Raw genomic sequence first — 14,941 nt, 5'->3', positions numbered from 1 at the left:
CCGTTGGTGATTTTTGTGTGTCCTGAAAGTGTTTTGCTTTGAAAACCATAAGCTGTGGCGCCGCCTCCTGATACCTTTGTCCCCATCCTGTGGTCCTCGCTGACCCTAAACTTCCTCTTCCCCTCCCTGGTTCTGTAGATCAGGTACTGTCTATTCAGGCACTGGTTAGCTTCACCATGGCCCATCAAGACTCTGACCATTGAGAGGGGACTATAAGCTGGCACTGTGGCCCAGTCAAAATATGTGTCCTCAAAAGCAATTTCTGGTTGGTGCTCAGGGTGAGGCAAAGATAAAGTTTAAGATAGAAAACTTAATTTTATATGACTTATTTAAGACATGTTTACTGAAGGAATTCACCCTCTTCTGCGGGCTTGTCATTAAATTAATATTTGTGTGTAGTTTTGACTTTTTAAGTTGTTAATGGCCAATATTTCCTTAGTGTGCTATAATTAAGTATAAACTGTGACTTAGATGGAATGAGATTAAATATGATTTTAGTCCCATTTTTCTTGTGGCCACTGGTCTTCCAAACACTTGTGTTTTTAGATGACACCGTATGATGATATTAAAGGAAAAGGTGTGTGACCGGGCTGCAGTTCAGTTCTGGCATCCTGTTGTCCCTCAGCCCACCACTACATATCTTTCATGAGAAAAGGACCAGAGCCACTGCGCTAGTGCGGCTAAGTAGCTTAAGAACTGTGCTGGATCAAACACGTTCACTCAGACAGTTTACTTTACCAATTCAGATGTTCTGGGCTACCACGATCTTTCTCATTTTACTGTGTGCATTTGTAGACTATTTGAATTTGTCACAATAAAGATATGTTTTATAATGAAAAAAATTCCTAGCAGATGATTCTGTGTAAAAGTTCACAGAAGGGAACATTTGATCAGTCTTTATAGAATTCTAAATATTAGAACATTCTTTGAATTCAGTATAAGTTGCCAGGCCAAGCAGACAAAGCAGATGGATTACTCGGAAGCTGCAGTCAGGAGCATGGCTAGGCATTTTGATGAGGGGCTGGGTGGTCCTTGCTGGAGCTGTTACTAGCTTTGGAGTGTCCTTCCTGCTCATCAAGGGGCCGGGGCATCCTAGTTGCTCTGGAATCAGGAGAAGCTGCTGCACTCTGCTGCAGCTGTAGAGAGTACCTTTTAATCTGCTTGCCATTGGGATGGGCCCTGTTGGGCACCCTGTCACTCATGCTGTGGCTGGAGAATACAGGCCGCCCATCCCTTCTTTTCTAGGTACTCACTGCTTTGTTTCTATCTAATGTTACACTTCCCAGCATCTCACAGGAAGTGATAAGGCTGTATCTTCCTTCACAAGTCCAGGCAGGCAAACACTCATCCTTTTTAAAGTTTATTATGCTAAAAATATATAAAATACACTGAACAGTGGTGCTCTAGACTGCTCCTTTGGTTGACCCCACTGTGACAGACATTACAACAGGTGCCTAGTAACCCAGGAGAAATCAAGAAGGAAGAACAAATTCCCAAGATATTTCCACTGGTCCATGACACATCTAGAAAGTAAACCAGGTTCAGATAGGTGTGTGGGTGGAGATAACCTGCACGATCCTGGCACCAAAGACCCCCTTGAGGACAAGCATGTAGCCCCTGGCACACAGCTGTCACAACGGTGTGAGGATCTGGAAGTCTGGAAGGATGTCGGCGACCTTCCGACGGAGCTGCTCTCGACGTTCTTCCTTGACTCTTTCTTCTTTCGTCAATTTCACAAACGCCTTCCATGTCCGAAGTGCGACACTGAGAATCTTCCTGTAGGAGGAGGAGGGAGAGGTGGAAATCAATGGCAAATCCGACAGTACACAATGCTGTTAGTAAGAATCGATGGGATGGCTGTGTGGTAAGTTGACATTTGCACAGAGAACCGGGCGCTGACAGTGCAGGCTTTGAGACTCCTCAGTGGATCTGGTCACAGCCTGTCTATTGACCAACCGGGACCAGGACTTCTGACGGGCCTGGGCAGACAGCAGTCGAGGTAAAGACACTGACATGCCTGGATCCGGAAGAGCTCAGGGCACCCAGGCCTTAGTGATTACATAATTTAAAGCTTGACTGGTGAGTGCATCCCCAGCTGTAACAGAAAACATCTGGAATTCAGCTGAGAACAAAGATGCAAAAACCAAGTGTGGAAAGGTGATGGGGGGGGGGGTCCCAGGTCGAAATGGAGTGCTGTCGTGGGGAAGCATGCCTGCCTTTTGAGGACTGACCATGCCTACACCAGCCGTGCACTGGGGATGCTGAGGTGAGGCCTAATAGTCTCTGCCCATTAGGCAGAGGTAGTGCTGAGGGGAGGGTCGGTCGGGGGCAGAGAAGCTCAGGCACTGCCCAGTCTCAGGGTGAGGAACGTCTGAAGTGTTGAAAGGCAGCGGAACTGAATGGGCTATTCCTGAAGAGAGCAGGTCTTGAGGAAAGGTGGGGAGTCACACAGAGTTACAAACTGGAACACAAGCACAGGGTTGCCGAGGCTCTTTGTAAAACTAGTTCTGGCCTCTTAGCCAGCTAACAATGCCCCAGAATGCACCTCAGTCATTAATTTACGGCTGTTGGTTGGATGATGTTTTGGATAATGTTGACTTCTGTTGGTGAAAACATTACTTTAAAAACCTAAGAAGGTCCCAGTGAGCAGAACCACTTCACTGCGTTCAATTCCTCTCCACTCGGCCCACCACTGAGAGCTTCCTGTGGTCGTCTCTAGGGCCCACCCCAGGCTTGACTTGACCCACCCTCCCTCCCTCCCTCCCTCCCTCCCTCCCTCCCTCCCTCCCTCCCTCCCACCCTCCCTCCCTCCCTCCCTCCCTCCCTCCCTCCCTCCCTCCCTCCCTCCCTCCCCTGTTGTAATACAGATCCTCTCCCCTAACTATACTCCAGGCTTTCTAACTCTTCCACATCGGCTCCTCTTAGTCTACCTCCTGAAGTCTCCGCTTGCTCTAGGGCAATAAACAGAGCAAAGAAATGGACAGACACACTGAGGCGGGCTGCTGGTCAGTGGGGGACGTCTGAGCAGAGCTGAACGATGTGAAAGATAAGACTGTGTTTGCCCTTAAGCTGAGGTGGACTTGCTGCCTCTGAGGGGCAGAATAGGAGGCCAGTGGGGCAGGAACAAGGAACAGAGTGGGAAAGAGACACAGTCATACCAGTGCTTCTGCACCAAGAGGGGGACTTCATTTCTTGTGGACTGCACAATTTTCCTATACTGACTTCAGAGCCTGAAAGGGAGCGCTGTCCTGCTGTTATAATGACAGCGAGGAAGGAAAGTGGGAAGGGAGATGTCAAGAGCGGGATGATTTGAGCAAGAAAACCCTGTGCAGAGTCCAGTGAGCCGCCTGCTGTGTGCTATTTGTACACGGGGGTGCGGGCTGTTCCCCTGTTAGAAAATGAAATCATGATATCACTCCCCCAGGGTCATTACAGTCATCATAAGACATAGCCTGTGCTAAAACCCCAAATGAACCCTCGGGCTGAGGAAGATGGACAACTGAGGCAGATCAAAAGAGGCTGGATGCACATTCTCAGTGGCATGAAACTCAGCACACCCAGCAGCTGTGACCGGGCTGAGCAGCGCATTAGTCCATTACTATTTCCTTGTTCAGGCTTCACAACAGCCCAGAGGGAAATTCGGTTCTTACTCATTTTCAAGATGTTTTAAATTCTACAGGCCTTATCTTTTATTACATTTGTTTGTTTATCGTGCATTGTGTGTATGTGTGTACGTGGTATGCACGTGCCACGTGAGATCATCAGTCTCCGTGGCAGGCACCATTACTCACTAGGCCATCTTGCTGACCCTGTAACAGAAGATTCAAAAGTTCAGTCACATGACCCTGAATCCTAGCCTTCCTCTGAAGCGGATACACTTATTCAAAGATAAGTCCCCTGAATACTGTCACTTACTGCATAGTCATATTTATTTAGACCAAATTATAATACACTTGTTAGTCTACTCCCAGCCCACTGATTCCAGTAACTATGCATTCAGAACAAACAGGTTTTGCTAGGAGTGGGTGTCCTGGTGTAACAAAATGTGAAAGAGATGTGCATACACAGTGAAAATACAGCATCCCAAAATGAGTGTGAGGCAGGGAGGAGGGAACGACTCCACACCTCACAAGCCTCCATGTCTCAGAGGGGTCGCTCTAAGTGTCCACTACATGAACTGTGCTTCTCAGGAGTGACACTTGACCATCAAAGAGAGCTTCCTGTCTACTCTCAGAACATTTCTGTACAAATGCTTCGGGACGTTCTAGTGAGAAAACATATATATATATACTCGTTTGTATTTGTGTGGATTACATTATTTTTCAATAAGACCTAACTGTATTTTAAACATTAGCTAATAATACAGCATCTATGCACAGAATTCAAAAGAAGGAAAAGCTACACAGGTGTTGAAGGCGCCATGCTTAGGAGGGGAGCAGGGAAGTGTTCACTGTACAAGTCAGTGGGTTCATTTAGCGGTAGGAGGGACTTGTGAATAGGAAGCGGCCTGTGCGACAAAGATTTTCCGCCTTGACCTCAGTTGTGCTGACATGGGTGTCCAGTAATTTCAGTCTTTGTATGGTTTACACACTTTAAAATTTTGTGCTATGTTTCACAATATTGAAAAAGGCAAACTTAAAAATGAAGGTCTGTGTTAAGGGTGCTTGTTGCTCTTGCAGAGGACCTGCGTTCGGTTTCTAGTGCCCACATGGTGGCTCACAACCACTTCTAACTCCAGGTCCAGGGGATCCTATGTGGACACCAGGCATGCATGTGGTACACATGCATTTGCACGGGCTCTCCCTCTCACACACATTAAGAAACTAAAACTGTGTGACTAATAAGGAACACATCTGCTTATGTGTCCTTTTGTTCACATTTGGTCCCTGGCAGCACAGGCCTCCTCCTCATTTGAAAGTTGCTTTCCCGTGCGCTCTCACCCGTGTGAATCGGGAGAGCCCAGCTCTCCTGGCTGCACCTCATGTTTCCACAGAGCAGCAGTGAGGATGTTACGGAAGCTGGGGAGTCAGTGAGCTTGAGAGTGCCAAGCCTTACCTGTCACAGTGTTCCCAAGCCTTACCTGTCACAGTGTTCCCAAGCCTTACCTGTCACAGTGTTCCCAAGCCTTACCTGTCACAGTGTTCCCAAGCCTTACCTGTCACAGTGTTCCCAAGCCTTACCTGTCACAGTGTTCCCAAGCCTTACCTGTCACAGTGTTCCCAAGCCTTACCTGTCACAGTGTTCCCAAGCCTTACCTGTCACAGTGTTCCCAAGCCTTACCTGTCACAGTGTTCCCAAGCCTTACCTGTCACAGTGTTCCCAAGCCTTACCTGTCACAGTGTTCCCAAGCCTTACCTGTCACAATGTTCCGCTGCAGTCTCAAGTTTTCCCTGGGATTCGATCTTCAGATCCCTGACCGTGCTAAACCATGCCCTGAAAACCTTCTTCTGCAGTACGTGGACACAGAGTTTTCTTACTTCTTTCTCCAGATCATTGACATACTAGTGAGTGAAGACACAAGTGAAAATGAGACATGGTAAACAAATAGAGTAAAAACAAAACAAAACAAAAACTAATGAGAGAGAACCAAAACAGAGCATACAAAACAAAATAATAAAGGATGCCAAAGGCTGAGAGATAACAAGGCAGCCAAGGTAATATCTTCTGCAGTGTGCTATAACAGGAACAGCAGTTCAGGAGCACAAACAGGTGTAAGATTGACAGGCGAGGTTTCCAAAATCATCCTAAGTACTGTGTGACAAAAAAACCCAAGGACTATAAAAAACAAAAGCCGAAGTAAGGATTCACCACAATATAAACATACGCTTTCTGGGGAAAGTGACATGTGCTTGGGAGTCTATACTAACCAAAGCTGACAACATTCCAAAGGGAGGAACTGGATTCATGGCTCGATGTTTTGAAAAACAAAAGTGAGTATGGCATTATGAAGGCCGTTTTGTGTTTTATGGGGAGTTGAGCAGGGAGATGGATTATTTAGTTTTGGTTTTCGGAGGCAAGGTCTCACTATATCCACTAGACTAGCCTTGGATTCGTGGTGGTCTTCCTGCCTCAGCTTCCCAAATGCTGAGGTCACGGGCAGGTGTCAGCCCATGTGGCTCAAGGAGATGTATTTAAAGTCCTTTCCCTGCGGCCTTACCCGGAGCCAGCTTCGGAGGACTCTTCTACACAACAGCTGGGAATACAACTCATCGGCCTGGGCTGTCCTTGTAGCCAGAGTTTCCTGGCTGTACTGGAACCAACTGAGCAGGCATTTTCTTTGTAGTGCCAAAGAGTAATGTTCTTCTGCTACCTGAAAACATTTTTAATGCAAAGAGGAATTTATTCCTTAAATTTTAAATCCCTGAAGGGAGCATACATAACTAGGGAAATGGTACTATAGAGCAGGTTTAGTAGTTCCTGGACAAGAAGCATCTTGAGTTGCCTATAGTCTATGTCCTAAAAGACTGTGGCTGTTGGCCTTGTCCTGTGGAGGCCACAGATTCACATCATTCACGCTCGGTCAGTCCTGACTCGCTGGAGGCTGCAGACACTGGCTGGCTGTGGAAATGGAATGAGCACTTTCCACGACATCACTTCATGTCCGCTAACCTCTGGACTGGGTGGCTGGCAGTGCTCTTGGTTTGCTCTCCTGGAACTTGGACAGCAAGTCCATAACAGATGGCTCTTTATTATGTCCTTAACCACTGTCTAATTGAGGAAGTGCCGATACTTTCAATTAGTTTTGTAGAATGAACTGTCACCAGGATTGAAATTTAGACATTATCAATAAACCACAAAACCATTGATTCAAAAATAACATGATGAATATTTTAATGTCTTACCAATTTAAGAGACTGAGAGTATCATCACAAATAAATACAAGTCAGCTTTTATGTATGAAAAAGAGACTGTTATGTTCCTGTGACAGGAGAAAAGACCCTTCTCTTTGCAGACCTCTCTAGACAGTGACACATTTCCCTAGGTCTCATCTAGCCACCTGCACTGTGAACAGGTTTATTCAAGCAGATCTACTGGAAATGGTATTTACTGGCCATCAGGGCCATCACAGGGGCTCTGTGACACATCCAAACCTGGCAGTCAAAGGCAGAATAACGCTGCATCTGTTTTGAACTGCTTGGTCATTGACTTGAACACCCCGTTCTATGTCCTGGGTAAGTATTCAGGAATTGGAGATATTTCATTGGTGTTAGATTTCAAGGATCCCTGTGGCAGAGTGACTGCCGTACTTAAAAACAGCATTATGTACTCTTTGCAATGCGATTTCACAGCACCTCCCGATGGACTAAATGGAGCCTCATCCCTTCTGAGTGACCTTGAGCCTGGCCTTATGACTGCTCTGTTCAATGAACTACTAGTGGGCAGTATTAGGTAGCTACTTAGATTAGCAGCCTGGAGGTCACCTCATAATGCGCAGCTTATAAAACCATAGCCTAGAGCTATGGGGCTGATTATCACTCAAAAGAATGGGGTCTGAATATACCTTCCACCCTGGGAAGAGACATGACATTCCAAATGACCAGAATGTCACTAATAAAGTTGTCTATGATTTATTTTATTTTCATTATTTGTCTATTTAAGTGTGGGTGCCATGGGCCCTGGCCCCCGACTGTGAGTGGCTGCCGCCTTGCTTGCTGACCTTGACCAGATGTCCTCCCTATTCAGATTCCCTGCCGGTATCCACCCTTCTGAAGGCTTAAGGGAAGTTCCTTGTTTGCGTATGCTGCATATTGGGCGTTAACAACTTAGATGCAAGAATATAGAACATTGGGTCTGGAATGTAGACCATTGGTAGCGAACTTCTGCCCTCCGGGGATCCTCCATTTGTGTTGTAAGCCTGTATTTAAGGTTTCTTCCCTCTTTCAATAAAGGGTATTGGGCATTCAGCCATGGCGAATGACTCGCTGTCTCTTGTCTCTATTTTTAATCCGAAGCCCTTCGCTCAGACATGGTAAACGGGTATTGGTAATGCGGGCGTTACCGCTACATGTATGTGGGTGTCAGAAGAAGGTATTAGATTCCTTGGAGCCTGAAAAATCAACCAGTTGAGAGCACCCAAGGATGCTCGGAAATGAACTCTAGATCTCTGCAAGAGCAGCCAGCACTCAACCAGTGAACCACTTCTCCAGCCTGATAACTGTCTTCTCAACCTCAAAGATTACTCTCTATTTGGAGGCTGTCTAATAAAGAAGAAAGATACACCACTGCCTTCTTGAAGCTGAGTTATACAACTGGGTGTGTCACTCACTCAACTGGACAGACCAAGTCCCTCAGGAGAAGCTGCTTTTTCTAGATACTTTAGAAATAGAATACCTGCCTTAAAATGTGAAGTGCAACGATATGGTCTCTTGGTCATGGTACACTCCTACCCCTTGGGGGTGTCCTCCATTTCATTCTGCAATAAACTTTACCCATGTTCCTACTGTACACTCTTTTCTGATAGAGATCACAAGGACCTTGGAGAGAAGGACTCCCGAGCAAGGTCCTGGTGATGGACACCAGAGGTTCACAACAGGGCGTGGTCCATCTGCTGGTTAATTGCTAGGTGGAAGGCACAACCTGAGTAGCTCTGGATCCCGTATTTAGGGTTGGGGAGAGACTGGAACTAAAGCTACAGCTGGCCTGCAGACTCCTGAGAAATGGGAATCAGTTATAATGCACTGAGATCTTGGGGTTGTCTATGGACTTTATCATAGCAGAGATCCAGCCACCCTTCTTACTTTCTCTCTGTTGTAAACCATGCCAAAATTGAGTCACCTCTAGTCCCCTGCAGTGTGATCTCTAATAAAACCATTCTAGTTTCCAGAACCCATTAAATTACAAGTATTTAGATAACCAAATCTAAACTCGTATTCAAAACAGAGAAGTATACATACTCAAGCCAGTTCTCTTTCTGGCTTTTAAAAGCACCAAATTCCCTGCACCCTAACACCTGACTTTCATGGTGCTCATGCTCTCTGTGAAAGGCCTACTTTCTAATTTGGGGTTTGCTATCACGATGGTGAGCACTAAATTCCCTCTACCCTAACCCTGACTTTCATGGTGCTCATGCTCTCTGTGAAAGGCCTATTTTCTAATTCGGGGTTTGCTATCATGATGGCATACCTCAATGCTTTGCTTGCTTTGCATTCTCAGTCTCTTCCAGGGCTCCAGGCCTCTTTTCTTTAGCAAGACCTTTTCATAATGATCTTTAGCTACTGCTTCCAACTCTTGATTTCTCTTAATTCTCTTCTGTTTCTCTAGTTCTTTCTGGGGGGTGGGGGAAGAAAAAAAAAAGAAAGGAAGAAAGAAAGAAAGAAAATTCCATGATTAAAAAAACCCTTAAAAACAGCATTATGTACTCTTTGCAATGCAATTTCACAGCACCTCCTGATGGAGTAGATGGGGCCTCATCCCTTCTGAGTGACCCTGAGCCAGGTCTTACGACTGCTCTGTTCAATGAACTACTAGTGGGCAGTGTCAGGTAGCTACTTAACTAAAGAACTTAACTAAAAGAACTTCATTTAAACAAAAAGTCAATGAATTTACCATGTAACCACTAAATAGTGTGCCAATTATAATGAACTCTGGAATATATATAAATATATATGCATACACATATATATTTAAAGGATTCGCTGAAAGGGTCAGGAAAGGTGGTCATGAGCTCTACATCAATCCAAGCTATGTATTCTTAGGTTTATTCAATATTGTTCATAGAAATGAGCTCCACTCCCCTCATTACTAAAAAGTCAAAACATCTACTCAAGAAAGAAATCAGGAAGTTTTCCTTCTTATTACAGAAAATCCAGCAATGCAAACCTCCACTAGGGTTATGACGTAGAGCCTTGTATTTAAATAATGATGGTCAGTCAAATCACAACCCCATTTAAAGTCTTGGAAGAATATTCTTACCACTGAGTTGTTTTTCTTTCCTAAGTCAACAGTAAGTCCAGATACAAGCTAAAAGTATTTATCATCATCACGCAGCTCTCTGTCCTGAGCAGAAAGATTAACTACCCCTGTGGTTCCCTGAGAAAAAAGACACCCTGTGCTCTTCCCAGAAGGCATACACTTGTGAGTGCTGTGCCTGAGAAAGATGACAGGAATGTAGCAGCGTACCCTACAAATGCCATTCTGCATTTATTTTCTGTCTTCTAACAAAAGCCGCCTGTATAAAGGTGGGAGGGAAAAGTCTGCTGGACTAGAGTGAGGACAGCAAGGCACTGCTTTAGAAGCAGACTGCAGGCTGCCCTCAGCGCTCACTTGTCGGGCAGAAACACGACTACACTCAAGTTCCTTTTTCATTCTCTCATTTCGTGTCAGAGAAGGACAGTGGTGAAATGGTTAATTCAACAAGCTACTCTGTGTGCCCGAGCCTTGTGCAAGAAGAAGAGGGGAGAGGGGAAGGGAGGGAAAGAGAGAAAGAAACAGGATCAGAATATTTCTAACAGGAAAGGGAGAGCGTTCTCATCTTCCAGTTCAATTACCTAGCTGCAAGTTCCTGAAAACGAAATGTCCACACTCTTTAGGAAATTACATCAAAATTAGCTTTATAATCTTTATTTCAGACACTCAAGATCCTTCTTGAATGGGAGGCAGATACAAAACCTGTAGATAAGCACTTCTTCATGAGTAGTAAAGGAGGATAAAGAAGAAACGGGGAAACAGAAATGGGTTGTTTCCATATGCAGGGAATCTCCCTGCATCAGTGGAGGCTTGCAGACAGACATCAGCGCCTCGTCTCCTCCCTTTGGAGAAGCCTTTGGGCTCAGGCTAAAGAACCTGCTTGCACGTACTTCTTTGTATAGGAAGTGAATGGCAGCTGAGCTGTATCCACTCTGCTGAGACACTGACATGGTATGATTTTGTTTTGAGAAAGCATTTATATTAGGAATCTACACAGTGGGGTTTTAAAGAGCACATAATTCCCTCAGGTTAAAAAAGCAATATATTAAATAAGAGTTTGTCTCTGATTTAAATTATATTTTGCATAATTACAAATGATGTACAAAAACAATTATCTAAATGTTCATTGGTATCAGCCACTTTGTCTTAATAGAAAGGTCAAGGATTACAAGTATGTTAAGGGGAGTATAGGGCACTCAACACTGTTCTAACACTGATTTCTTCATGCTGGATCACGGAAATCAAGATAGAAACATGCTGGTATATGGCAATTGAAAACAAATAAAAGCAAATAAAACCAAAATACAACCATCAACAAAAAGTCTCTTTGATCCATGGGATTTCAATGTACACTCTGTTCCTCACCTAGTCTCAATCCACTGGAAAGTGGCACCTTCCCTAAGTCGTCACAGAAAGCACTCTCATCCAGGTCATGAATGATGCCAATGTTTCCAAGTCAAAGAGCCACTTGTCTCCTTCAGAACTGAGCTCAGTCATACCGCACTCGGCCCACCAGCCCTCCTCCCCTAACGCAAACACTTCTCTCACTGTTCTGATTGTAAGTTCTCCTGGATCCTCTGGGAAAATATTCACATATCCTAGGCTGTGGCCCCAAACTTCATCTCTGTCCAGACAACCCCCTGCCAGGTTGAGTCTAGTCACTTCCAGAGCATTAAAAACATTGACATATTTGAAATTCCAAGGTTCCGTACTTCCAGCTTGATGTGCAAACTTCTCTATCCAGCTGTGTGCCTAACAGGTATCTGACACGTCTATGTGTGTCTTGTGGGGCCTCCTCTGTATCCAGCAGCTCAAATATCATCTGCTCAGAACAGTTCTCCCTTCTTGTTTCCCGCATTATTCTCCCCTGCCTACCTCTTTAGATGTTGACCCATTCATTACCTCTTTTCCAAACTGGCATAGATGATTTCTAAAGGCAGGGATGATGTCTGTCCTTACTGCTCTGTTCCAACACCCAGAGCAAAGACTAGCACATAAGCAAATATTTCACAGGTATTTACCCAATGAGCTAGTGTGTTTGCTAAACACAGAAGACTTCATTTTCTCTGATAAAATTATGTTTTTCAATAACAGATGTCAATTTCCCAGTAGTTAAAAGCATATTTATAAGCTGGGAATGGTGGTACCCATCTTTAATCCCAGCACTTGGGAGGCAGAGGCAGGTGGATCTCTGAGTTCAAGGCCAGCCTGGTCTACAAAGCAGGCTCCAAAGTGGCCATCAACTCCCACCCTGAAAAAAAAAGCATATTTATATAACCATAAAAAAAGCTTGATAAATGGTCTTACAAAATATGCATCTGACAAAAAAACAACGGGACTCTAAGAGAATGTTTTTATTTCTAGGTCATGTTGTAAGACCCATGAATGGCACTCTTACTGTCTTATTTGACATAGCTTCCCGTAAGGGCCACAGAAACAGGAAGCTGCAGCCATGCCCAACCCTTATACCCCTTCCTCCTGAATACAGATGGCCACTTGATCACGGTCTTTTCCTAAGACTTCCTTTGTCCTAAAACTTAGCATTGCATGTTGTCTTAATTGGTCTTTCGTCAGCTTGACACTAGGTAGAGTTCTTTGGGAAGAAGACCTTCAACTGAGATGTCCTTAGGCAAGTCACTGGGCACTGTCTTAATTAGATGTGGGAGGGCCCAGCCAGCTGTGGGCAGTGCCACCCCTGGGCAAGTGGTCCTAGGTGGCCTATAAGGAAGCAGGCTGAGCAAGCTATGGGGAGCAAGCTAGTAAGCAGCACCCCTCCATCATCTCTGCTTCAGCTCCTGCCTTGGCTTCCCTAATGATGGTCTGTAACCCTGAGGAGCCAAACCACTTCTTCCCCAAGCTGCTTTTGGTCATGGTCTTTTATCATAGCAACAGACAACCAAACTAAGACACACATCCTTCTCCACACACACAACTGGGCTCATCTTATATTCTGTATGCAGAGAAATATATGTGACTGTCCCTGAGACAATCTGTCATAGCAACAGTAGGGTTACTCATCTATCTAATTAGAAAATATGGTACCTCTACTGGACAGTCTGCTGATAAATTCAAAGAGAAAAAAAAAAACCCTGCCAACTAGCAGAAGTTAAACCAGATTTCCCTCAAAGACAGCTAGCCACATGCAACTGACAGAGAAGTCACAGCAGGCACTGGTTCAAGAGTGCCACCAAGTTTTTGTTGTCCATAGGAATAACATTACCATGGCCTTGGAGGCTGTGTATCTGGGTCAGCTATATGAAGTCTACAAGGCAGCCAGGCACTGCTTATACAGAATATGATGCCTCAAAAGCATTAAGACCACGTGACAAACAGAGTGGGTGAGCACACTGTGCACAGCATGTTCACACAGAAGGGAAGGAGACATCCGCCACACACACTCTAGAGCTGCAATCACTCTCAAGGAAGGCTCAGTCACAGCCAGTCTGCAGATGCACTGATCTCCAATGTAGGTGGTTACAGACTGAATGGAAGACAGTCTACATGAAAAGGCTTTGTGTCTGTTGCTATGGGCTGGCATTTCTAAAAAGGCAAGCTTTGGGCTTGGTAGAGTGAGATAAAACACTCTCCTGGCCAGTAATAGTTTTTTCAATCATTTTTGGTCTGTTCAAGCATTTTGTTTCCAACAAGAAAACCGGACAGAGAACAGAACTAATGTCTTTTTGTGAACTGATCTGAGGCATGTAATCATCCCCCAAACTGGAGAGACAGGCACTATTAGGAGGCACTGAAGCATCTGCTTACCTGAGAATGCAGAAATGCCAGATACTGAATTGCTAAAGTAGAAATTTTGGTGATGTGCTTGGTGTGGGGCGGGGAAGGTGAACGTAAACTACTGTGAGGAGAGGGTCAGGCTCGTGAGAGTGCTCCCACTCGGCTGCAAACTTTTCCTCTACGAACCCCAAATGTTTTCACAAAGACGATAACGACACAAGAGGAAGTTTCTTGAATAGTCTGGCTGGGAAAGAGGAGAGAAGAGAGGAGCAACAGCCCAAAATCTGCCAGAGCATTGCTGTGGGATGTTCTGTATGTCCTGTGGGAGCCCTTCTTGGGTTCTTTGTGGCGTTACCCAGCAGGTCCGTATAGAGGATGATTAGGACCATGGGCCTGAGTGCAGGTGTTTGAGATGGTCTGCACTTGGCTGTGCTGGGGGATGGTCTGTATGTCAAGTTGCTCTGATTGGTTAATAAATAAAACCTGATCGGCCGTGGCTAGGCAGGAAAGATAGGCGGGACTAACAGAGAGGAGAAATAAAAGGACAGAAAGGCAGAAGGAGAGGCTGCAGCCGCCGCCATGACCAGAGACACTGCAGCCGCCGCCATGACCAGCAGCATGTGAAGACGCCAGTAAGCCACCAGCCACATGGCAAGGTATAGATGTATGGAAATGGATCAATTTAAGATAAAAGCACAGTTAGCAAGATAAGGACAGTTAGCAGGAAGCCTGCCACGGCCATGCAGTTTGTAAGCAAAATAAGTCTCTGTGTTTACTTGGTTGGGTCTGAGCGGCTGTGGGACTGGTGGGTGACAGAGATTTGTCCTGACTGTGGGCAAGGCAGGAAAACTCTAGCAACAGAGCATTCTTGTTTTTTGTTGTTTTTTTTTTAACTTTATTTACTTTTATTTTGGTACTTTGCCTGCATGTATGTCTGTGAGGGTGTTGGATCCCCTGGAACTGGAGTTACACACAGTTGTGAGCTGCCATGTGGGTGCTGGGAATTGAACCCGGGTCCTCTGGAAGAACAGTCAGTGCTTTTAACTGCTGAGCCATCTCTCCAGCCCAGCCCAAAGAATGAAAGCTCTCTCTTCAGGAACCACCTGAGAACAGTGGGGAAGCCCACACTGTGGCTTGGGAGGGCATTTTGGGAAGTCTGCCAGATGTGATGCCTCCCCACCAACCAACTGCTACAGGGAAAGGCTTGCAGTCACAGAGCAAGGAGGGAGGCGAGGAGAAAACAGGTCAACCTCTACAGCAGGAAGGGAAACTCCAGAGCCAGAGCTGGGCAGGCCCGGGTCGG

General features: G+C 45.4%; 1 protein-coding gene across 2 annotated transcripts in view; it reads right to left on the bottom strand.

The window, feature by feature from the left end:
• Positions 1 to 1,347: 1,347 nt before the first annotated feature.
• Positions 1,348 to 14,941, bottom strand: part of Ccdc191 (coiled-coil domain containing 191) — a 65,823-nt gene continuing 52,229 nt past the window's right edge. For both annotated transcript variants that reach the window (XM_006975755.4, XM_042259318.2), the window contains 4 exons: positions 9,124 to 9,267; positions 6,158 to 6,310; positions 5,356 to 5,501; positions 1,348 to 1,776 (listed from right to left, as the gene is read on the bottom strand). In XM_006975755.4, coding sequence (XP_006975817.2) covers positions 1,632 to 1,776; positions 5,356 to 5,501; positions 6,158 to 6,310; positions 9,124 to 9,267 — 588 coding nt within the window. In that variant the 3' untranslated portion in view covers positions 1,348 to 1,631. The remainder of the gene's footprint in view (positions 1,777 to 5,355; positions 5,502 to 6,157; positions 6,311 to 9,123; positions 9,268 to 14,941) is intronic.

The sequence above is a fragment of the Peromyscus maniculatus genome, chromosome 12, assembly GCF_049852395.1.
Source record: "Peromyscus maniculatus bairdii isolate BWxNUB_F1_BW_parent chromosome 12, HU_Pman_BW_mat_3.1, whole genome shotgun sequence".
NCBI lineage: Eukaryota > Metazoa > Chordata > Mammalia > Rodentia > Cricetidae > Peromyscus > Peromyscus maniculatus.
This window is presented reverse-complemented; position numbering and strand designations above follow the sequence as displayed.